Below are 25,008 nucleotides of genomic sequence, written 5' to 3' on the forward strand. Positions count from 1 at the left end.
TTCCCTTTATTTTGTGCAACACATAGCGAGTTAGCTAAACCCACAAAATTTGCTCTGGGGTAAATTATGCAAAGCCACGATGTTTTCCCTGGTTTTTGCTCAAAGCTTTTAACAGGTGTGTTGCAGGCTGTGCCAAAGTTTGAAAAAAGTTGAGGGGTGTTTCAGCTGACTTGACGTGAGCCTGGAGTTCTCATGAAACTGCAAACCAGTTGTGCTTGCTCTCAGATTGGGTTTTCTGAAGGGAGCAATTTAGATACTATGCTAATTAGCACTGATAGAAATACCAAGGGCAAAACAAGTGCTCTGAAACTTGCATTTACAGGCATGTATTAAAATTTAGTATCACCTGCAAAAATGGTTCTCAATGATCACTTTTTTGAAATCTTTTTTTAAATAAATTTTAGTAGCAAATATCAAGCTTGCGGACATTAAGCAACCGCTGCTTTTATCAAACACCAAAAACTTACTCTCATTTTTGAATGACGACTATTTTTGTAAAGAGTTTTCTCATGCATAAGTCTGCTCTGGAAAAAAAAATGACCTTTTTCATTATAGTAAACTCTGTGTATTAAGAATCTTAAAGGAGAAAAATGAGAAACAGTCCAAGAGTTAACTATGTAATTAACATCAATTCAGCGTCACTTAGGACACAATAAAAAGACGTATTACTGATGATGCCTCACTTCTTCCAGTCCAATTCTATGCAAAAACCTATGAAAATGGATTCATGCTGTGAATTCAAGAATATTTTAATATCTTGCCTTTTCAAAGGAAAGTATTTAAAATACTCTGTTAAATTTGAAAATGTCTATACTGAGGTCATCTGAGGTAACTTTCTGACTTCTTGGTCCATGGTCTGGTTCATAGATTTTAAGTGTACCCAGGTAGTTTTCCTCTTTCAGGGAACACTTTGCATGTTTGTATGCTTTTTTAGTATTTTCTGCCATAAAGCTATATAAAAGAGTACCTGTGAAAAAAGATTCATTCTTTGTGTTCACTTTGAGGGTTTGTTTAACTTTACAGGTCCGTAGAGAGTACAGGAAATTCTTCAGAGCCAATGCTGGAAGAAAAATTTACGAATTTACCCTTCAGAGACTTGTATGTATATATCCGTACAAAGCACACGTACATTTTCTGTGTTTCAAATTTTTCTTTTCTAGCAAAACTGACAGCTCTAGTATGGCCTTGATGGTCTTTGCAAGGAAATGTCCAAGCTAAGCCTATAGAAAATTGATAACTTAAATATTTCTGATGTTGTAAAGAAAGGATAGTAATAGTATTTTGAAGTGTGGGAATGGCACTAACTGAGCATTTGCCACAATTGTATGATATGTAAATCTGCATTTCTCGGTATACCTGGCTTTTTAAATCCATATTCAGATTTATTAAAGCTGAGAGTTGCAGTTTGGTAACTGTGCTTTTAATCACAGAGCATCTGCTTGTCCTTGCTTATTTCAATAACTCTGGTATTTGAACATTAATGAAACATCTTGCTTCAATTTTATCACAGATGCAGAAATACTTCCTGGAAATGAAGAACAAGATGCCTTCTTTATCACCAATAGATAAAAATTGGCCAGTGAGACCTTACCTTTTCTTGGATTCAACTCACAAGGAACTAAAGAGAATTTTCCATTTGTGGAGGGTAGGACACGTTCTGGTCCAGTCTGTACAGAACTTTATCACATGATTTTCACTAGTTTTGTGTTGTTCGTGAAGAGCCTGTTTTTAGGATGTATTTCTTCCCATTCCAGACAGGATATTTTATTTCTTTGGAAGAAGTGTGTCTTTTGATCATTGTCTTTGGCCTGCAAGGGGTATAACTATCCTGCCGCCTCCTTTCTGGGGCTAGGGAGAGAGGATTGCTTCCTGCCATCAGCTTTTAACTCAACAGCAAAGCAACATGCCCCTTGCCTGATGATTGGTAGCTTGTAATACTTGTGTCCATGGCCAGGACTAGGACTAGCTCTTAGACCAACATTGGAAGTACCAGGTGGAATTTTTTACTTATGAACTGTGGTTAGCTGAAATTTGTTTTGGATCTTTGGATGGAGAGAACAGCAAGACACTGTATAAGTGCTGATGAGATGTTTTACTGATCTTGTGGGCTATGTTTTCTGTGAATTGTCAAGGAACAGTTTTTCTTTCTGAGCCTGCAAAATTCATCCTCTCGGCTGTGTTTTGTTCTTTCTCTCTGCTTACATAAACTTCCACAATTGTGGAACTATATATATGTATATATGTGAATCATTTCAGCACAGTCTCCCAGTGACTGGTGTCTGATAGATTAAGCTCATGTTCAAATGCAACATGATTAGATGAGATGTTTTACATACTGGTTTTGGTGTAATTCAGAAGTATTTAGAATGAGTGAAGAGAGAAACACCTCTGCAGTTTGTTATTGTGCCACAGTGGCACGTAGGATGGAGCTGAGTCACTTCAGAAGTATACAAAGAATGTGCATCTTGAGCAATAAGCAAACATTAGTCTGTGGTGATGTGCTTCAAATCAGATTTGGAAGGATAATTTTTTGTTTGTTTAATATATCATGTTTTGTAGTGTAAAAAGTACAGAGACCAGTTCACAGATCAGCAGAAGCTTATCTATGAAGAAAAACTGGAAGCAAGTGAACTTTTCAAGGACAAGAAGGCTTTATATCCAGCCAGGTAATGACTTATTCTGCTGCTTTTAGCGTACAATAAATTCAGTATCCTTACATAGACTGAGGAAACTAAGCAAGATTTTGCTTTTTTATCTTAAGCAGGAAAGTGCATTTTCCTTGTTTGACAATGTCCCTCCATCATTTTACTTTACAATCCTGGAAATTTTGCTTCTAACTTAGATGTTGTTGCAGCCCACTAATCCTGTGGTTCGGAGCGCCTCTGTCCAGAAGCCATGATATTTTGTTGTTCTAACCCCTCATAATCTGTTCACATCGTAAAAGTTTGGAGAACTTGTAGAAGGGAAGAACTCTCACCCTTTCCCCTAGTTTCCATCATGCTGGTTCCTGCAACCAATAAAAGTGGAATGAGCAATGTCACTCCTAGATGAGGCGTGCAGGGACCTCTCCTATGTTCACACTTAGTGCATTCAGCATAATGCTTTAAGGAGAAGACTTAGGAAATTTAAGAGTTAGATACACTAGTATTTATCTTTTTGAAAAGATACTTTTTTAAAAAGTGCTTATATGTTCATTTCCATTTTAGAATTTTATTTGTTTTTAATTGGAGACTTTTTAAAAATGTAAAATCTCTGCAAATAAGGTTTCTGGTTTCTCAAATTACTGAGTTCTTAAAAACTGGCAAATTCTTGTCATTGCTATCTGTAGAGCTAACGTTACTCAAGACAATGCAGTAGTATCTGATTTTACTTAAGGAATGCACTTTTTTTTTTTCATGTAATAAAACTGACAAAATGGAGATCCGATGTCCTTGAAAAGTTGAATTGAACTTTTTAAGTGAATATGAGCTTAGAAATTCTGATTTTCTTGGAAACAAAGGTCTCGTCCATCTCAGAAGAGTTTTCTTTTAGAAGCCACAGTTTGAGCGGAGCAGGAACAAGGCACCGTAAAGCAAGAAGCAAGGTTCAGTAGAGGGAGGGACAGGAATCTGCAGGAGCCGATGAGGGCAGTTCCATGCATAGACAAGCTCTGCTTGGTTGTTTGTGTGTTTTATTTGGTTTGTTTTGTGTCATTTTTTATTGAGAAAATTATTTTTTTCCTGTCATGGGCTCAGTATATATTTCTCTTTCTTCCCTTCAGTAGATCACTTATTTAATGGCTGTATATGTTAGCTTGTGGTTTGTTCCTTATTTGCTTTGGGCTGTCTTTTTATACTGCTGGGAAAAGAGAAAGATGCTGCCTTTAGACTTTTCTAGGAGCAAGCAGGGGTTTTTTGCTTCCAGTCGGTACACATCTGATCAGCATAGAGCTCCTTGGGAAGGAAGGAATTTTATTTATATCCCTGGTTTGGTACTTTTTACACCAAGACTGAACAATGAAATATACAGCAAAATACATATCTGAGTTACTTTTATCCAAGATGTTCTTCAGTGGTATATATGATAGAGGGTAACTGTGATTCATTTCAGTTTTAGCTTGCGGGTCGTCATTGTTTGATTAGGGACACAGTCCACAGGGAATCTACTGTTTTGGTGACTATGGTTTAATAATGCTAATTAATAAAACCAAAAAACTCTAAAGCTCCAACATGGTGGAAAGTTAGAATGCTTTCCCCACCCTGCTCTCATTTAGAAACATTTCCATCTCTTTTTGTCTTGTATTCAGAGCTGATTAGCTCCTGTTGGGTTTTTTAATTGGCCTATGGCTGGAGGGAATTACTGTATAAAGTTTCTGATTAGTTAGTATGATAATGATTCATAGAACGTGTGTAATATAATTATTTAAGAACAGAGAGGGACTTCTTGTGAGTACTAAAATACCAGTACCCTTCCTTTTCCCTCCCATCTCCCTGTGTGCCGTAGATGCAATTACAAAGGTAGTGCTATTCTACATAATACATTGGTTCCTCTTGGGCTCTAGTCTTGGCAAAGCTTTGCATTTAGTACTTTGTCTGTAATTTAACCAAAGTGATTAGTTAAAGTGACTTCCAAACAAAGCAAGCAGCAACTCTATTCACCAATTCTTAACTGATAGCAAAGGTCTTACTGTATAACCCTGAGGTGGGTAAAGATGGGGCGATTTGGAAGTGCAACAAGTCTTGACAAAGAGCTGGTACACACTTAAACAGCAGCAGATCTGGAAGGCAAGTTCCTGTCTGTCACTGTAAAATACTGTGGAAGAGCAGAGGGGCTGGTCCTGCTGAAGCTTTATTTCCTCTGTTTTCACAGAGACTGTTATATGTGATTTTAAATCAAAATTGATTGCTTATGCAAGGGTGTACTTGTGTCTGATACTCACAGCAATTTGGCCCATTTAATTAGAAAGTGTTTCCAGAGCAAGGAAAAAAAAAAAATCAATCCTATTACTGTCTTTGGTGATAAGTTTCTTTATTCACCATTACTGTGCTGTTAAGGTGTACAAGATTCTGTCTCTAATACACATACTGTTTATTAGCCCTCCTCCTTATTTCTTCTTTCCCCTCAGATAATGTGCCGGGAGATATATCCACAATACTCTAGCAATTCCCAAGTTATTTTCAGCTGATGCAGTATGCCTGCACAGCACGGATTGATGCCCACACCACCGCACTGAGTGAAGGGTGGTACCGACCTGAAGAGTCTCAGGGCCGAGCTTGGGGGGCTGCAGTTTTCGGCTTCTCAGAGGATAGAGGACAATTACACTGCATGCTTTCCCTGGCAGACGGTGTATCGAAGCTTACGAAAGCTTCTGGCGGTATAGAGTCATTGAAAATGGTATTTGGTGCATCTCCTGGCTCCGTGAAGCTTGAAGCAGAATGTGATGGTTGTCTGAAGTTTACTTCTTCCCTGCGATTTATCTCATGTTCCTCTTGTCTTTTTGTTGGGCAGTGTTGGGCAGCCGTTCCAAGGGGCTTACTTGGAAATCAGCAAGAACCCCAAGTACAAAAAACTTAAAGATGCCGTGGATGAAAAGATCATTATTGCAGAAGTTGTGAATAAGATCAATAGAGCTAATGGGAAGGTAATAAAATGGCCTCCTTTATCCAGAAGGGTAGATCATTTTTGTTATAAACAAACTGAGGGAGTCTTCGTTCCTGTCATGTAATAGTCTGAAGATGTAAAAAAATGCCTTTTTTCATGGCAAGACTCGAAATGTTGGAATTATGTAAACTGGTGATTTTAAGCACAAGTGATTTTAAATTTACATAAAGATTACTAAAATCTCGTTTGGGTTTGTAGTTTGCAGTGACTTTTCCAAACAAAAATGGCATCTCATCAACTGGTAACAGGGTGTATTGATTCACAGCTAGATGCAGTCTCTGTACCAAACTTAGATCTTCTGTTTGCCAATCAAAGAAAATAAATATTTAGAGAATATTGTTCTTGTTCAAGTATTTAGAAAACTTAACCTTTCAAGGTTCACACTGTCGTTCAAGCTCCTGATTCTCACATTTTATTATGTTTTAAAATTGTGAGTGCTCTGCTAGCTTTGCCTGTCTTGTGATTGATATCAAAAACTTTTTGGAATGAAGAGGCAAGTTTCTTGTATCATTTGAATAAAGCTGTTAAATATACGGGGTACTTTTTTATCCTGCCAACACAGAAGTTGTTTTGCATTTAAATTATACTTATTAAAACAGGAAGTATTATCCTCTGTTCGTAAATGTAATTGTTTTCACCATATCTGTCTAAATATTAGAAGTAGTAGATCTCGGCTTCTCAGATGTAGATGTCATTTATGCATTTGTAGGAGTGAAATTAGTTGCCTGTTGTTGGTGCCAAGTTAATTTTCCAGTTTAGAAGAAACTAATTAAATGAAGGCAATAGCTTTCCTGTACTTGTGTAGGCTACAGCTCTCAAGATTAAAACAAAACAATTAATAATGAGCTACAGTTCTATATGCTTAAGACAGCTACTTCTTAATTATAATAGTTAAGATTTTATTGTTTTTACAATTTTAAAATTTTACAGGAGAAAAAGTTATATGTAGATTAAGTTCTCATTTCTCTTTCTTACCATTTTCTAAGATGAATTTAAGAACACACATTCATGCTTTAAAAATATTTGTCCTTTGAAAATATGAATGTGTATCCTCCTAAAGAATAATTCCAATAGATAAAGGGAGGAGAACATAACATTGAAAATACCTATGCGATTTGTGGTGTTCTGCAACACAGTTTTGATGACTAAATAGCGAGGCTTAGTCCTGAATTAGCTATCACTGAAAAGGTACATTGGTTTTCCTGGGGACTGACAGAGCATGAGAAATGAGGTTATCTTGATTTGCATAGTTTCTGAGTTTCAGTTTCTGAATTTTATAACTGTAAGCTAATAATTAAAGGAACTGTTTATATCTAAGCATATGTGCCCAAATGAGCTAAGCTTCTCAATCTATATTTAGACACATAAATAAATTTGACCTGATTTTAACTGATCTGCAGCTTTTACTGAACATCAAATGTTCATGTTTACTAATGTGGGCCAATCTTATTAACTCTATGAACTGCTTGTAGTCTTAGTAGGTGCTCAGTAACGACCACTTCTCTCTTTGTGTAGATAATGGTTTGTGCTTCTGCATTTTCACAGGCTACATCCAGGATTTTCTTATTAACCAAAAATAATGTTCTTCTTGCGGATCAAAAATCTGGTAATATCAAGTCAGAGGTTCCACTAGGAGATGTTACCAAAGTGTCCATGAGCTCCCAAAATGATGGCTTCTTTGCAGTGCACCTCAAGGAGGTTGGTTACAGCTTTATAATACAATAATATGATTGTTTTACATGCAGTGATATAAAAATAGTTTATTAATTGTTTTGTAGCATTAAATTGTAGCGGTTTTAGCCTGTAGGTTTAGAAGTTTATAGAACTTTGCCATATCTGCAAAAACTTTGATTTAAAACTACTGAAGCCAGATGAGAACAGTTATTACGTTATGAACAATCATTTAATTGTGAAAATCAGATTTCATGTTTCACTGTAGCCTCTTCAGGATTAGAGTTTTCCATTTGTAATATGGGCCTTTAATCTGGTTCGGATACCTTGTGGCAGCATTTTCCTCTTTTAGCTGCTCATACAATTCTTCCTGACACACTGGCAGAATATTTCTTTCTTCTTTATGTGATGCCGAGAAATCCACGTTACAGCACAGCTAAGTTGGTTACTCAGTTCTAAAGAACTTAGTTCAGTGCTGTATTTGCTTCACTGCACTGACAGCATTGCTCTGCTAAAATCATTAAGCCGACATTTGTATTCTAACTTAAATGGATTTGAAGAACATCATATATAGTGTCTTCATACTGACCACCGCCATCCTAATACTGGTGTTGGTAATTGGTTTCTCTTCCTTTCTGAAAATATTGTGAGTAGCCAGGAGAGAGATACAGAAACATTACAGTGTTGTAGGACAACTGAAGGTGACCCTCTGTTAGGGTCAGAAGGGGTTTTTTAACTTTCTCAGCAGGTTTGTAGTTTATTTGAGAGTGAATTTCATTTTGATCCTCTGCACTGCACCGCATCCCTATTTAATTCACAGGACAAAAGACTGTTGTTTCATCGCACTGGGAAGAGAAGACTCCTTCTCTTCCTCCTGCTTGGCTGGCATTTAATATTTTTCATTATCTAGGTTTTTGGTAGTCCTAAATACTTTTCTTTCTGTTTCAGGGTTCAGGAGCAGCTAGTAAAGGAGATTTCCTGCTCAGCAGCGATCACCTTATTGAAATGGCCACTAAGCTTTACCGCACTACTCTCAGCCAAACCAAACAAAAGCTCAACATTGAGATTTCTGATGAGTATGTTTCTTGTTTGCTTAAAACTGCATTTCCTTCAATGCAATGTGCTAAAAAGTCAAGTATCCAGTGTTAGAAAAACAAAACTGTTGTATAACTAACGCTTCTTTTCTCTTGACAGAATACTTGTAAATAAGGATCCAATTTTCAGTGTGTACTCATTTCTAGTATTCATTTTGGCTCTTATTTCCTTGAAAGTCATTAGAGAAAATGTGCTTTTCTTAAGGTAGTTTCAAATAGAGCTATGTAGCAGAATTGCTGCTGTAGAAATAATTAAGAGATACTACATTTGAGAGAATGATTTTGTGTGTGTGTGAAAAGTTCACATAGTCCTATGAGATGTTTATTGATTAGAGTGAACACCAGGTGCCAAGTTCTAGGGAAAACCACCAAAACAGAATGAAAAGCTCCCCCCCCAAACACACATAGTGATGGGGCTAGTAACGTAGGTCTATACAGCTCTACCTTCTCTCTTGTGAAGGTGACAAATGTATTCTGAGTATTCCTGTTGATGGTCTTTTGAACTGCCTATTGTTGTTTTGGGTTTTTTGGTTGTTAAAAGCTTTGTTTGATAAAAAGCTGGCATCTCAAATTAGTATTTCTTTGTGCTTGGTGCAGTTTCATATTTTGGCCTTAAGTAAGGACTGCACTTGCAGTGTTTATAGCCATGGAATGAAAATGTTTGTGCGTGTGTGTGAACTCCTAAAGCCTGCTGAGTAAGAGTCCCTCACTCCACCATTGTAATGCGCTCAGTTTGGTGTGTGAAGTGCCCCCTGATTTCCGTAGTGTTGATTTGGTGGGTTTATTAATTTTGAATAAAGAAGAAAATTTGGAACCCTTTAACAATAGTGAAATAAAGTTACTGTAGGCAAAAATTGAACCTTTTATCTGGCTGCACAGCACTGCTTGTGTTCTAGAGTCATGATGGCAAGTACAGTTTGTTCAGATTTGAGGGTTTATATAACGGCTAATTTTGCTCTAATCTTGAAAATGATGTCTGCCATTTTCCTTTGTTCTGTTACCAGATGTGGTTTAATTTGCTCAAGGGTGTATGTTTTTAGCCTCTAAAAGAGCATGGCTGTCCCCAGTAAGTTTCTAGTTTAATGATGGCTACAAAGGAATAAACTACTAAAACAAAGTTTAAGCATGCATTGCACTAGTCTGGACTGCCTGCCTTAGGTCTGGAAAACAGTCTGTTTTCTGGGAGTCTTGCATTTTGGGATGTGGTTTTGTTCCTTGTCTTGCAGATTAAAAACATTCAAGTGTGTATTGCTATTGAGGTTATCCAGACTAAATAATTTGCTTTTTTTTTTTTAGCAGTTCCATCTCTGTTGTTGGTGAAGCAGTACTCTGTTCTCTTTACTAGAGTTTAGATACAAGCACAACTAGGAATTGAGGAGAAAATGTGGCCTTACTTTGACTACTGGCCACTTCTTTTTGGGAAGAGAGCTTATATAAATAAAAATGCTATTGATCCAGGGGTATGTCTAGTAAGAGACATACCGTTTATATATATAGTACTAGAACAATGGGTCTAGGAAAATGCAGCGTCGGTGACAAGAGATGATGGCTGTAAGACCTGCTTGTGTTTTCTGGATGCTTGCGTGGCTGGGAGCGCCGAACAAGTTAATCTTTGAGCGTCTGGGCTGTTCAGCAGGAAAGTGGGACCAAAGGGCAGCTCGGCGCAGGAGAGGCCACTTCCTCCCCTGAGCTCTGCCGTCAGCTTGATTTGTGGTTTCCGGCTGGAGAACAAATTCTTTGAAGTTTTTGGCTTCTGCTGGAGGACTTTTTAAGGATGCTAAAAAGGAAAATCTGCTGTGTTACAAAGGACTTTTTAGGTCAGCAACCACTGCATGTGAGCCAAAAGGCAGCGCTGCCCTCTTTAGTGCTTTTAATCTTGCTGTCCAGATCAGTGAGAAGTTTGAGGCTCCACAGGAGCCTGTTGGGTTGGTTTTTTTTAAAAGCAATTCTCCACATTCAATGAAATTTCTCTTCCAGTAAAAAGTGAAGAGTCAAATCCAGATTAATTTATCCTGGACAGTAGGAAATAGCAAAATTTGGAGATTGCTGGGAAGGAATTGAATTTTCCGAATTGCATAGCAGGGGGCTGTAAAGATTAAGTAAGGATTAGAAATCTGAGAGCTGCTAAGATACCAGATATACTAAATTGAGCGTAAACCAGAAGAGCAGCGCTTCCGATGTTGCTATAGAAGTATTTAGCTTCCTTCCATGAAAACAGAAGAGTCCCTTTGGATGATGGTGAAGCAGTTGGATATAGTCTTTGCTGCATTTCTGGTACATTAGAAATTCTGTTTTAAACTGCCTTCTTTCTAAAGGAATAGCAAACTAACTATTGTAAAAGGTCCACAGTTACAGGCAAAAGGCAATAATTGAGACGCTACCTGAAGGAGGAGACTCAAGCCATACCATAACCTATGGCTTTTTTTTAATTCCTCGACTCTTACTATTAATATAGACCCAAAAATGGCATCTTTTGGAGTGATGCTCAGCACCAACAGGAAGAGCTTCTGCTCCTCATGCGTTTTTTCCCACCTTTAACTAAAATGTATCTTATTCCCTCTCCTAGGTTTCTGGTCCAGTTCAGACAAGACAAAGTATGTGTGAAGTTCATACAAGGCAGCCAGAAAAATGGCAACATCCCAACTTGCAAGCGAAAAAACAATCGGCTTCTTGAAGTGGCTGTCCCTTAACTGCAGCTGGTGACTCTACCTTTCACGGACTTGTTTCTTTGTAATAGTGCAATTTTAGGTGTTTGGTTTTGCTGTTTTTATCCCTTTCTGGAGCTGTTGATGGCTAATAGCTTTAGAAACCCTTGGCAAAACATTGGATCAATCAACTTTTTAATCTTTTTGTTCATGCCAGAGTTTTAACCCTCAAAATGCAGATTTTTTTTACCCAGTGAGGCATTTTTAATCAGCTGGCACGTATCTGTCATACACGAATCATTCTCTTTGTTTAGCGGTCAATATTTTAGCGCAGCATACCGTAAACCCACATATTAATGATAAATTACTCCTATTCCTTAGTCTAGAGATTCGCTTAACAGGAACTATACACGGCCTTGATGCTTGATGGCCGCTTGTGCCCGGTGTCTTTTTGACTGACCTGTTGTGGTGTTCTGACGGGCTCCTCGCTTGCCACCGCCGGGGAGACCAGCGGAACACCGACTGATACACTAACTCCCGTACTTAACACTAGGACCTATGTAACTCAATCTTCTAGTCAATACAGCACAGGAGCATCTAATTCTGCAAAACAGAAGGAATATATGATTATACAAGCAGCTATATGCATAATTTTATAGTAAAAAATGCAGAAATTTGGAAACGGGATTTTTAGTTAGGTCAGATGTTTTTAATGACTTTATACAGTAGAAATCAGTAAAATTTTAAAAAGCTCATTTCTTTCACAAAAGCTGTACTGTTCAAGGCATATTTTCTGTTCTGCTTTTTTTCTTTTAAATTATCAGTTAAGATTAGAGCCTGAAAAATGCAATAGTATTCATAACATAAGTAAATGCTAGGTATTTAAACAGTTAGTTATCAAACAAAAGGTTTGAGCCTTTCTTTTAGATATTGGCATGTACAATGTGCAATAAAGCATACATGACATTTTGTGAGAAATTATTTATAATACATTTTTGTGTGCAAGAGAGAGGATTGGTGCAGCCTGCATAGACAATGTAGGGGTTAAAATAGATTTGTGTTGTTAATTTGCAGTTTTTTAGAGTGTACACTACAGTTGTCAATTTGGGAGGAATACTTAGAATTAAAAAAATCCTTAATTTGGGGGTCTGTATATAAATTGGTATTATGGTAATAAAACTGTTCTAATTCTGTGCTGTTTGGTACTCCTATGTTATAACCATATTTTTGTACTCCAAACTATTTTATATAACTTGTGTGCCTGATGTAAATGCGTGCACAGAAAATACAATCAAGACCTGCATTATAAACTTTCAGTGTAACTGATTGCACTTAATCTTTTATAAGCCAGAAGCATTAGTTGAAATCCTGAAGAGGAGAGATGCCTTTTTAGATAGAAGTAACTACTCAAGTGAAGGGTTTGTTGGATGTGACTGTTTGATTTGTTGATGCAAGGACAGTTGAGAAAGCATTGTATTTTTGCAGTCTGATATAGGACAGATTAAGACCCTGGGTATCTGATGTGCAGTGCTGGAAGTCCAAGCATAAATAAAGGAAAGATAAAGAAAAGTGCAGAGTCTCGTTACTCTCCTGGCGGTAAAGCGATGAAGCACTCATGGCTGCGAAGGCTCCTCTGGGTCATTAACGTTCATGTCGGCTCTCTGCGTTAAAACTGCATTTACTGCAAGAGATGTTCTAGTGCTAACGGCCACCTCTTATCGGTCTGAAAAAGCACCTGGTTTGGGTTTTACCACATTTTGCTTTGGGATTAAAGTAAATGATTTTGCTATGATTTGGATGCAAAGCAATTGTTTTAACTGGTTGCTTAGCGTTGCTGTTAAAATCCATGCACGTGACCTTGACAGGTGGGAGTAATCAAAAGATGTATTTTCCAAACTATGACCAAAAGTTGCCTCTTCCTTGTGAGCTTAGTTTGAACCCTTCTTTTAAAATTGAGTCAGGTTAATAGTTTAGTAAAATTTATATCATTTTACATGTATTGTAATTAGAGATGCTTACAAAGGAATTCTTAGTATCGATTTGTAAAGCAAAATTGAGATACTTCAACGGAATGATTCCATCGCCTTAAGAAGACAGCACATAATAACATGGTATTTAAAACTCTTAAATCCTGTATTAGAATTGCTGCTTGGTAAAGATTGGAGGGTTTGTAGAACTGTTCAGTATCTTGAAAGCCTTGCAGTAAGAACCACAAGGGACAAGTATTTCAAATGAATACAAAAGTAAGGAAAACAAACATTTGAAGTGTGACGTAATCCTGTAGTTGCTTGCAGGTAGGAAATGGAGAGTTTAGGTTAAGTGCATCTGGATATTTGGCGCATGAAATTAGGATATTACAGGATAATATTAGGCTATTTGGTCCATTCCAGGCAGAACCAGTACACATCCCTTTTATTTGTTTTGATCTTTGCAGCAAGTCATGATAACCATACCTCCAAAGGACTGGAAGAGGGGCAAATTCCTCGGTTTGGTTTCCATTGTTTCATTTCTTTTTCTGGACCTTTACAACTTTCACCATGCATATTAGCTGGTTCTTTGTGATAGTTACCAGTTGACACTTAAATATTTCTTAATGTATAGAGCAAGTTTGGCTGAACATGAATTATTTAGATATGCTAGATGAGTCATGGTGTCTTGACGTTTAGATTTAAGTATCTAGGATGTTGAAAATAAAAATGTAAGGTCAGCTAGGTGGGGTTTTGGTTTTTTTTTTCTTTTCCACTGTTTTGTTTTATAACCTTCTATCAAATGGAGTTACAAAGAGAAGACTATTCCTCCTATGGTGCTAACTGTATGCATCCTTTTACTTGTACATTTTAATTTGTCATCTGAAAGCTGGGCAAGGTTCATTTAAAAAAAAAAAAAAAAGATATTTGTTGCATGATACTTTCCAGAATCAAATAAAATTCTGTTCCTTGACCTATACTTTCTCTATATCTGTATCTTCCTTACTGCCATCAAATCTAAAAAGTGCAGGTGATGGGATTTTAGGTTAAATACACACAACACTGGTGTGTGACTTGGAGAGAGAAGAAATTTTTATTTTGTATGTGATTCCTTAAGAGGCAGCATGTCTTCCTCAGTAATTCACAGTAACCTTTCTCAGCGCAATTCGTCAGCACAAGTCCTTTCCTCAACATAGTTTTCTCTGAAAATTCTGCAAACTCAACTTCCCTAACGTTAGGATTTGGACCGATTCTCTAAGAACAGTGTTAATAGCCAGATTAACCTGATTTTTTAAAAATGGCTTGGAGCCCCAAAGCTATCATATTCCACGTTTTGTCTTTTTATCTTTTTCTCTCTCTTTATCCTTAATAATTTTATCCTGATTTATATATAGTTTTGTTCATAGTAACAAATTATGGAAGAAAAACTAAATGTAAAATCAGAAAATGTAAAATCCGTTTTAATCCAGGTTTCTTTTCATTGCCAAAATGAGAGCCTTTTCCCAAACAGTTCTGCAAAAAACCCCTGAAGAATTAATTCAAAATTTTGATATGAAATGAGATCATTTTCCCCAGTTGGCGTAAATTCCACTGATAATTCTTAAGCTTTTCGATCCTTAATCTTCAAGAGCACCCTCTCTTCCATCTGCTATAGGGAATGGTCGTGGTTATTTTAAAAGATTGCACGGTAGTAGTGTGATGGCGATGGGCAGGAGGGAGATGCGCAGGTCTGTGCTGCTTTGGGCATCAGAACTTCCCAACAAGCACATGTTTCAATGACAGAACTGGAAGTGTTTTATGGGGATGCTGCCAACTTATAACAATATAGACAAGCGTGAATTTTAAGTAATCTCTAGCATAACTCACAGATGAGTCCTGGCTTTCCTCCTAGCTAGCTTCCATCCTTACTGGCATATTTTGTAGCTTACACAGACATATGACTGTGAGCGGGAGGGACAACTCTTTACCAATGTTTGTAAAACCCCTCAAAGTGATCAAAATTATCTGGATACTGCTTTTAATCATGTAGTTTAAAATAATTACATGTTACGTCACTGTCTCGTGACCTTGCAGTTAGATGTAACCAAAGGTTGGTTCCGTATAGCGTGATCTTGTAGCCATTCCAGCACAACGTTTGCTAATTTGCACTACAGACCTGTCTGCCTGAAATTGTGCGATCTGTTAAGTACTTCCAGGAGACTTAATTCCAGCGGTGGCACTCTCCCTCACAGAGAACAGCATTCCCATGTCAGTCCCAGTCACAGTGAGACTTTCCATTTTACGACTAACTGGAGTGTTTCTTCCTGGAGAGGTAGGTAAAGGGAGGTTTAGTGTATGAAAAAGAAATAAAACTCATTACCAGAGTCCGGTGGCAGAGCAGCACTTGCTTCTGCTGTAACATCACGGGTACGAGCGGTCGCTGCTTTAAGCACACGCTATATGTACTGTGCAGGGAGAAGCCACGTTCACTCTTGCAGGATGACGCTGGCAGCAGTACCCGCTCATTCAGCAGCACTGAATCTCTCCGTTCTTCCGCGTCTTTGGCGCGGAGTATATAGAGGATGGAGGATTGTGGTGAATTTACGGTTGCTGTTAATTCTTCTAAACGTGCATTTACATAAATTTGGGCAGATTTGGTTTGACCAGTCTCAAAAAATTAACTGGAATGCAAAGAGGAAAAAAGTGCTCCTACAAATTTGTTGTTTTTAAGGAAAGACATTGCTAATTCATGTCTGGCTGTAAGCTAGAGCTATTTAAAGGACTGGGGCTGTGAGAGGAATATCAAACTTAATCCCAGTGGGTTATCAGCTAGAATGAGTTCTGCTCCTGTTCCCTTGCGCACGTGAATGACTTAGGTATTCGGGCTTTAACTTAAAATGAAAGTTAGGACAGTTTGAAGGCATTGTAGTTCATTTTGATTATAAACAATTGAAGAAATAGCGTCCTGAAAGATTTTTAGAAATACATTCCCTCTCTCTTTCCTCCTAAACTTTTAAGACGGTGACATCTGATTGTGAACTGGCCAGGCAAAATTTTGAAGTATGAAGAACAAAAGCCTTTTTCATGAATGAAAAGAAAATTTGAAGAATCTGAATATCTCTCCTTAATAATTCAACTGATTTCCAAAGCTGCACCCTGCACTTAACCCAAGGTAAGGATCTCTTTGCTGTATAACATTCTGCTATTTATGGGCTTTAATTATTAGAGAAAAGATAAAACCTAAATATTCCTCTGCCAGGGAATCTTCTTCCCTGGAAATGTGGCAAAGCACTGGGGATCTGCGGGGAGCCCTCCTGCGGGAGTCCTTGCCCGGCCCCCAGGACTCTACTGCCCAGTCTCACCTTCACCCTCTGAAACGTGGAACGTTCTCTGAAAGTGGCAGACAACGCGTTTTGCCGCAACGAATGGTGATTTTTACTGGCCTGGCAACGTCCCTTCTGGACGTTACAGATCCTTTCCCCACCGGTATCTTGATGCTGGGTGGTCTCAGGGATGCCGGGTGCCGTTTCCCGCTCTGGCTCTCATCGCGTTCTGATTTCCTCCTGCCTCTGGCGTTCTCTGCAGTGATAAAGGGAGGCGTACGTCTCTGGGGTAACGCAGCAATGTATTCTTTTAGGTTATTTTCTTCCCTTATCTACCGCTGCATCTTGGCACCTTGATTTCAGCTGAACATACAGGAAATGTTTTATTTCCCTTCTAACCAAGAGCTGTTTTTAATGAAAGATGCTTTGTTCCCTTTTGAGTTAACTTGCTAGCTCTATCAGTATCACAAGTGTTTCCCAAAACTCTGACAAAAAGCAAAGCTGAAGCCTGAAACATGAAAAGCTGCTGTTGCTATGCTCTCTGTCTCTTCCTGTTAGAAGAGAAACCCACTTGCAGTGATGTTGTGATGAAGTCCCTGCTGGCTTGAGTCACTGCACGCAGCCTTCAAGGTTGCTGTACGTGCTTCTTGTAGCCTGAAAAAAGGAATCCATCAGAATATGCAACAGGTAGTTTCTAACCGTGCTGCTAAAAGGAGTGAACTCATTTATATTCAGATGCAAACGAGCAACTTGTGTGTACTTTTAGTTGCCAGTAGGCTGCTATAGCTATGGAAGAGGGACCTTGGCTTAAGTTTAACCATGAAGACTCCAATTGGAGGTGTTTAAAGTGATGCTGTCTGATCAAAATCACCATAAGCTATTGATTAACATTTGATTTTTTTAATAATAAAGTCCAAAGATTGTGGATGAGCTTCCAGTGGAGGATCCTAAATGTTGATTGCATCCCAAACTTCTTACTGTTATATGGTGATTGTGGCCTTGTGATGACAGGCTCATGAGTTTTCATGAGCTGTTCTGGGGATAATGCGAAAAATAAAGAATAAAAAAAAAATCAGCTATTTCTGATATAGAAAAAGGGCACTTGTTTTAAACCAACAGCAAACTCATTGCAACATAAATCACAGATTGTTCCCAGCTCACAGGCAGCCCATTACTGGCATGGAGATGTTCTCCCTGCCTGTCCTTTATTTGAACGCTGCATTTAGAAAGCGTTGCTGTTCTGACATCACCTGATGCCCCGCGCACGCTTGGCTCCTGAGCACCGCACGGTCCTGGGATGCGGGTTTTGATCCTACCCGAGTGATTCTCTCCCTTCTGTTGAGGTGGAGGTAGAATTTCTGAGGGGAAAACAAAGAAACAAACAAAAGAGCAAACTGGAAAAGAAAGGGGGACTGTGAGCCAGATTGATGCTTCAAGTTTCAGCCCCATCTTCAAGCTCTTCTGTACGAAGAGGGTGAGGAAACCCTTTCCAAAGAGAGGACAGCATCTTCTCCAGCTGCTAGACCCCAGGATGCCATGGGTGAGGGCCCACGTCTTCCTCCAGCCAGGGTGGAGCAAAGCCTGTCGTAGCTTTGATCTATTTTTGCGTTTCTGCTGTGCTAATCCTGGTCCATGGTGTTATTTTTGAGGCTTCCCTTGGTGTGGCTTTCTCCTCGCACTCAGCTTTGCACTGCCAGATGTTCCCTTCTCTCACATTCCCCCAGTGTGTCCTGCAGCCCCCTTTTGCCCAAAACCTCTCTGCCTGTCTCTGCTAGGGCTCCGTCACACTTGGGGGGAATTTCTAGAAGCTAGTGGGGTTTAAGGGGAAGCAGGAATTCTTTTTGGAAGGGAGACTAAATCAAAAGCAGGGTATGGGCAAGAGGCGTCTGGAAAAGGCGCCAGGAGCGAGTCAGTGGCTGCTAAACCTCAGGTTTTAGCTGCTTTGCCTCTTCAGGCTTGAAGACCTGGGCTCTAAAACCAGAGTATCGGTCAAAATGGCAGACATCTTACTTGTGCTTCACGGGTACCTTGTGAGGGTCAGCAGGCGGCTCTTGGAGTCTGTAGTCACCGTTTAATACCGATGATGACTTTAATTGGTGGGAGACGCGTTTGCTAGGGCACGGCAGGGTGGCACTGAGGAAGCGTTGTTCTCACCATGGCACATGGAAAGCTACTTTTGGTGTCCTCAGCCAGAGGGTGTGAACGTACGTACTGCAAGGAAACGGAACGAAACTCTGCACAGTGTGTGAACAGCTTTGGCCTGGCGCAGCCACTGGCTGCAATTCCTCGTTACCTATAGTGCCTGGTCTCTTGTGGAAGCTTGACTTCAGGCTGGGGTTTTTGTTGTTTCTTTTTCTTTTTTTTTTTTTGATTGTTGCACTTGCGATGTGACGTAAAGGTCACTGTGGCTTTAAGGATACGTCTTTTTCCTCATGAAAAAAATGTAATTTAACACTGAGGGACAAATATCCTAATTTTTATTTTCTTTAGAGTGAATTGACTACTAATGGAGTTCAAAACAGTGCTTAGTATGAAAAAAAAAGAAACAAAATGGATCCTAGCAACTACAAATGAGACCTGTATTTCTAGCTATTTCTTTCCTAAAAATGGCTGGAAAAGTAAAACTGAGGCTGTGGTTTCGTGTTTCAGCATGAGCCGAACCAGCGCGTTTCCTGCCACCGCAGCGGCGCGGTCTGGTCCTTCCTGCCTGTGTCCCCTGGCCGCAGCTCCGGCCGCGTCCCCCTGACACTGCAGTGAGCCAGGGCCACGTCCTAGAAGGGCAGAGGAGCCACCCCACGGCAGGGACTCCCTGGGGGACACGGGTCCCTGTGCAGCCCCGGGGGGGGGCTGGATGGGGGGAAAGAACGTGGGGAGCTGTGAATTTGGCTGGGGCATGATGCGAAACCATGTGCTGGGATAGCAGTTGTGCTTTCTGCGGTCGCAGCGGGTTTGAAGCTCTCTTAAAAGATGCTGTGTGCCAAAATCCCCGCTTTTCTACCTTTGAGAGAGACAATCATCCCCAAATTTTACCAGCTGACCTTTGAAAACATATAAAGGAGAACAAGAAGTAGATACAGATCCTGCCCAATGTCACCGGGTCTTTACAAAGTGCAGTTCAAGATTTTTCTCTCCCCCGGTGCTGACTTTATTGTTAGAAACCCAGATTTGTATGGGATTTGGTTGTGGAGTGCCGGTAGCACCACAGCACACATCCTAATGAGCACAGCTTTTGGAAGCCGCCTGGGGAAGCCGGACGTGCAAGGCAGAAGGTGGTGCCAGTGCAGACTACTGTATGATTGCACCGCATACGTGTGGATTAGTCGGAGAAATTAGAGGAACACAAAATTAATGACTGTGTGAAACCTTCACCCCCCCCCTCTGGCTGACGATAAAATTCTCACTGGCTCCACGGGGGCCAGAACCTCTCCTGGTTCTCATGCAGGTTTCTGCACAGACACCAAGCAGATCATTACAGGGCTTCCAGCTGGGATCATAATGTCATTTCCTCTGCTATTTGCCTGAATTCCATTTTTGTATCTTCCCATTCCCCCTCTCAGCCTTGCTGAAGAAGTGTTTTGTGAATCTAGAATTTACCCACCAGAGCTCTCTGATGAAAAAGTTTTCCCTGGGTTGCCGGAGAAATCCGTGCACTAAATACAGAGGTAGTGCCTACTGCAGGAATGGAGCAAAGCGTGCGCCTCCGTGGATGCGATATGCAGTGTGCACACTTTGGCACGAGTCCTCACGCTGGCACACCTCCAGGCCAAGAATCGCATCTCCCGTCGGTAGGGGACGTGATGTATAAATCACTGCAGCTCGGCGATGCGGGGAATGTGCCACCAGCAATCCCCGGCCGCGCTCCTCTTCAAAGCAGGCAGCGTCTGCTGTCCCCACGCGCTTACAGCAAATACAGAGCGTGGACGTGTTGTCAGGGACTTTGAGCTTTCCTTCTCGAGCTCGCTTTCTGCACATGGTCTGACAGTGGATGCAAAGATGGAAGGAAGGAAGGAAGAAGAAATGTGGCACGGCAGTGCAGTGCTGGCATGCTTTGAAAGCCGACTCCTTCGCTCCAGATGTTCTAAATCACATGTGGAGAAGTGTTTGTGGTCAGATGCTGCTTGAAACCGATTGTTGATAGTCTCCTGAGACGGCTCGTGACAAATTGTATAATAAAAGTGCTAAAAATAGCATAGTTATTCCCTGGAAAAGCAAAGTTCCCACAATCCAATGAGCTGGGAAAATTGTTGAACTTTCTTTGCACACAACATGCTCTTTTTGCGTGTGTGTTTTCTTCAACCTTCCGTGGGTCTCTGGGCTTTTTTCTTATGACCCTTCCTCTTCCTACCAGCTCCCAGCAACCATGTTTCCAGCCTCCCCAGCCCTGGTAGCAGCTGAACTCGCCACTAGCCAGGCGTGTGAGAAACAGCCTCCCGCACCCCTTGAACCTCATAGTTTGTTCCCCGGTGTTGCTGGTGGTTGTGAGTTTGCCTTGGTGGAACTTTTGTTTTTTTAAAGGGTAGTTCACAAGACATGTAGTGATAACACCAAGAGATCTTTACCACAATAGACCATCCTTGACAGCAGCAGTCCTCTACCGACCATGCCTAACCCACGTCACCGTTGATTTCTTTCCAACGTTGTCTGCTCGCGGCACGGTACTGGCCTTCCTTCCTCAGTGCATGGGCAACCACCGTGCAAGAGTTTGGTAGTGTCTGTGTTGTCTCCTAGGCAGAAGGTTTGAGGCGAGCAAGCACCCCGGGACTCTGTGGCAGTGCTCAGTGAGGCCAGGTCCCGTCTGAGAACTTTGTAGTTTAATGAGTGGAAGTGGGTTTTTTAGTGTTGAGAAGGTTTGCTATGGTCTGCTTACGCTGCAGTAACGAGTTGCAAATCTGGTGGCAGAGATGATAAAAGCCACGAGTAATGACAAGCTATAGAAATGTCTGGTGTGCCCGGAGTGAGACCACGTGTGCTTTGCTAGCTGGCAACAGCGCTTATCGTTTGACAGATGCTAAATACCTACAAGTGACCCGAGTCTGTCTACTACCGGGAAAAATGTCCCTGTTACAAGAAGTACCCTTCTGTGTGCTATTTTTTCTTTTTTTTAATTTCTCTGATACTGGAATTAGCTCTAGATTCTGTCCTGTTCTGGCACAAATTGCAGCTCTGCAGCCAGGTATACTTACTTAAAATTTTCTTGCCAATAAATTCAGAGGAAGATCTTGGAAACAAGAGCTCAACTTAAGCAATGCATTGTGATCATCTTTTGTGGGTGATGATTTGAACCGTAACTCAAATATAGTCATTTGTTTTATCTGACCATTCATTCTGAAGACCAGTGATATTTAAACTTTCAGCAGCGTTAATAACTGAAGTAGTCAGCATTTTAACTCATGCACTGAAGTGAAGTCCCGGTCCTATGTGCCGAAGTCTCCACCGATGCTTTTTGCTCGATGGGAAATTCCACCAACCTGCCAACCTGCTTACCAAAACCTGGGTTTCTCCCCTGCCGTCAGGTAGGTCGTCAGCTGGTGCCCATTTCTGCCTCCTCCCTGCCTGCTGTGGGGCTGGGCAGTTTGGCTAGCAAAGCACCTGAGGTGCAGCTGTTCCTCGCCCACGTGAAAATCTGAGGCACGCAGCAAATTTAGGGGTAGAATCAAACCAAGAGAAATGGAGCAGGGTGCAGTGAAGAACACAAAAGTTTTAGAAGCGTTATAGACAAAATATGAAAAGGCTCCAGTTTCATAATGAAATGAAGTTCGTGCTGAGCTGGTCTGAAGTTTAGATCCTGCACGATGTCTTAAGAATAACATTTGTAATAGATTTAATCTGCTGACAGGCTGATGCTCCATCCCAAAACCACCAGCACAGTTGTCTCCATTAGCATCTTCCTGCCAGGCGCTGCCTGAAATAGCGCCGAACAAAAGATAGAAAACTGAAGTCGCTTTTTCTGCTGTGTGGATGAAATGAAATACGTGGTGATGAACACGAGCAACTGTCCCGCTTACCCAGGCTGGCTGCACTCCGCCTCCTGTCCCCAGCGAGCTGCCTGCGCCACCGCCGCTCTCCTACCCGTGGCCGCGCTGCTTCCCCAGGAGCATCGTTCCTCGTCCTCCCTTCTTGGACTCGGGAGGTCTGTCCTCGCCTCTGCCCAGCGGGTGCTTCCTTCGCCAGTAGTAGTTTCCTTCTGCTCTGACACTGGTTTGAAGACGTGTTGTTTACGAGGACTCGCCTTGCGTATTTCTTCCCCTATTTATAAGAATATGTGGATTTATTTGAAGGCTGCGTGGATTTATTTGAAGGTTGCTAATAGGTCCAACCCTCCCGTGGGTCTGTCCATCTTCACTAAATAAACACAGCTCTCAGTACCGGAGAAGATAATTGGCCATATAATGCACAGAAAGCAAAATTGCTTTCTCTGAGATTTATTCATCAATTATAGTTTGCCCTGGATGGCACAGTTTGAGCCATTTTCTGGGTAGGGGAGAAATACGTCAAATAGAAAGAGAGGCAGCTATTGTTATAATAAATTACTGGGTGCATATGTGCATGACTGTGTGTTTTAGGTGTTCTATAAGAGGTATCCTATTAACAAGCTAATGAACATGCAAATGAGGAGCCAAGGATTATCATTATATTTGAGACTATAATGCATGTTTTGGCTTTTTTTGTTTGTAATTAATGACAATGTTGTCTGGTTTGTTTGGTGTCCCCTGGGTGAGGTTGGTTGTTCGCTGTGCTCTGCTAGGAGGACGCAGCAGCCAGCGAGCTGTGCAAACCTTGCTTCTCCTCTTTGCAACCCCCCCCCGGGCTTCCACCCGCCCAGCCCTACCTTGTACTCGTGGTGGAACTCCAACATCTTACCAGCCTTCAGGCACAAGCCATTCGCCTGGAGATGCCAAGGTCTGAGCTAAAGCTAAAGCCAAGTCAGCTGCAGTAAATGCTCAGACTGTATTTTTAATTAAGGTTTTAATGGAAATGGCACGTTTGTCCCTCTCTGGAGAACATACTGATATGACAGTGCTGTGCAGGATATTATGAAAAAAACAGTGGTGCCAGTTACACTTCCAGTGGGTAAATGCAGTACATGGAGAATAAGCAAAGCGACCATCTGTCGGAGGAGTGGTCGGACATTTCTTAAGGGCTTGTCTGGTGGCGTGTGGTTCCCTCGGTCCTATTTACTTTAAAACCGTTCAGTAGGACTTGAGAGCTCTCAGCATCTGGTGGGATCTGGCCCCTTTGTAAACATACTCCTACGAGGGTGCAAGGTGATCTGTGAACCTGTCAGCTACTGTGCTGACTCTGATGCTGCTGCTATCGACCTTGTCTCATTATTGGTGCTAAATTGGTTTGCTAAGAGGCATTTAATTAGTTTCCTGGTTTTTTAGCAGGAATCACTTGTATTGGAAAGGACACTGTGAGCCATGCTGCCCAGAAATGCTTCTCTGATGCTAGGTGGTGTAATGCACGAGGCAAACGGATCACCATGATGTCCTGCCGTCCATTCTCTGTGATGCCACCTACAGATTGCATGGTCCAGGAGGTCCTCTCCTGTGGCCAAGGTGCCTCTCATTTCAGAGGTGAGATCTTCTGAGGCAGGGATGATCAGTAACGAAATTTGTACACAGAACTTCTCCTAACAGCTCTCCTGTGACATTTGGGAATTTAGGTGCTACCTGAATATAATGCACATCTGTCAGTTGAAAGAACAAAATAACACCACGCTTTTCAAGGAATCTGTTGGTTGCTGCTGTGGCTGATAATAACGTGAGAGCAGACACCCCCCCACCCTTGTACAGGTCTTTAACTTCAAAGAGAAACACCTAACAGCCATGCTCACCCCATGCTTTGTCTTTTCAGGTGCTTATGTCACGTTGCCACCTGTAAGAGAAGTCAACAATAGCCAAAACGTAATTGGCAGGTGCTGGCATTGCTTGCTGTCCCACATCATAATTGGTCTAGAAAATACAGTTATTTATTACCTTTGCAGTCCAAATCATTGAGAAGTCCGTGCATCTGCGAGAGAACGAATAGCTGTCACCTCACAGCAGAATTCTGGGTTCGTGAGATCACAGGGTCGCTCAGGTGGGAGCGGACCTCAGAGGTCTCCAGCCCAATGTCCTGCTCAAGGCAGGGTCAGCTCTGAGATCTGCCCAGGCTGCTCAGGACTTTGGCCATCCCTTGAAAACCCCCAAGGATGGAGATTGCACAACCTCTCTGGGCAAGCTGGGCTCACGGGCTCACGTCCCGTGGTGTGGATGCCGCCTTGACTGCTGAAAACAGCTGTTAAATGCAGTTCAGAAATTTGGGTCCCTTATTCAGAATGCAGAAAAGAAGCTCTAGCCATCTGCTCTCATAGTGTGTTCCCTTTCATTCATTTAGGAGATAAAATGAGATTGATTTGGAAGCAGTTTTGGGAGAAGAAATTCAAATGTCTTTCTAGGCCATCAAATATCGTTGAATTTATTATCATTTCAAGACGGAGTCATGATCTGACCAGAAGACTGGAGGCCAGGGAAGTTTTGAACTGTAATGTAAAATGAAATGCTCTGGGCTGGAGGTAAGCCACTTAGTCTGCTCGCTGTAACATGGGGAGAATAATGTTTACCACTTGCTGCTCATGTGATGATTAATGTTTGCTAGGTGCTGTGAAAATGAAAATATTATTCACAGAAAGCTTCTTGTCTGCAAG

At 41.1% G+C, this 25,008-nt stretch overlaps 1 protein-coding gene across 4 annotated transcripts in view; it reads left to right on the forward strand.

The window, feature by feature from the left end:
* MYO1B (myosin IB) overlaps positions 1-12,619 on the forward strand; it is a 112,587-nt gene extending 99,968 nt beyond the window's left edge. For all 4 annotated transcript variants that reach the window (XM_075756205.1, XM_075756203.1, XM_075756204.1 and 1 more), the window contains 7 exons: positions 1,024-1,098; positions 1,511-1,645; positions 2,560-2,666; positions 5,488-5,620; positions 7,186-7,338; positions 8,260-8,387; positions 10,972-12,619. In XM_075756205.1, coding sequence (XP_075612320.1) covers positions 1,024-1,098; positions 1,511-1,645; positions 2,560-2,666; positions 5,488-5,620; positions 7,186-7,338; positions 8,260-8,387; positions 10,972-11,095 — 855 coding nt within the window. In that variant the 3' untranslated portion in view covers positions 11,096-12,619. The remainder of the gene's footprint in view (positions 1-1,023; positions 1,099-1,510; positions 1,646-2,559; positions 2,667-5,487; positions 5,621-7,185; positions 7,339-8,259; positions 8,388-10,971) is intronic.
* Positions 12,620-25,008: the final 12,389 nt, after the last annotated feature.

Source organism: Balearica regulorum, chromosome 6 (genome assembly GCF_011004875.1).
Source record: "Balearica regulorum gibbericeps isolate bBalReg1 chromosome 6, bBalReg1.pri, whole genome shotgun sequence".
Lineage (NCBI taxonomy): Eukaryota > Metazoa > Chordata > Aves > Gruiformes > Gruidae > Balearica > Balearica regulorum.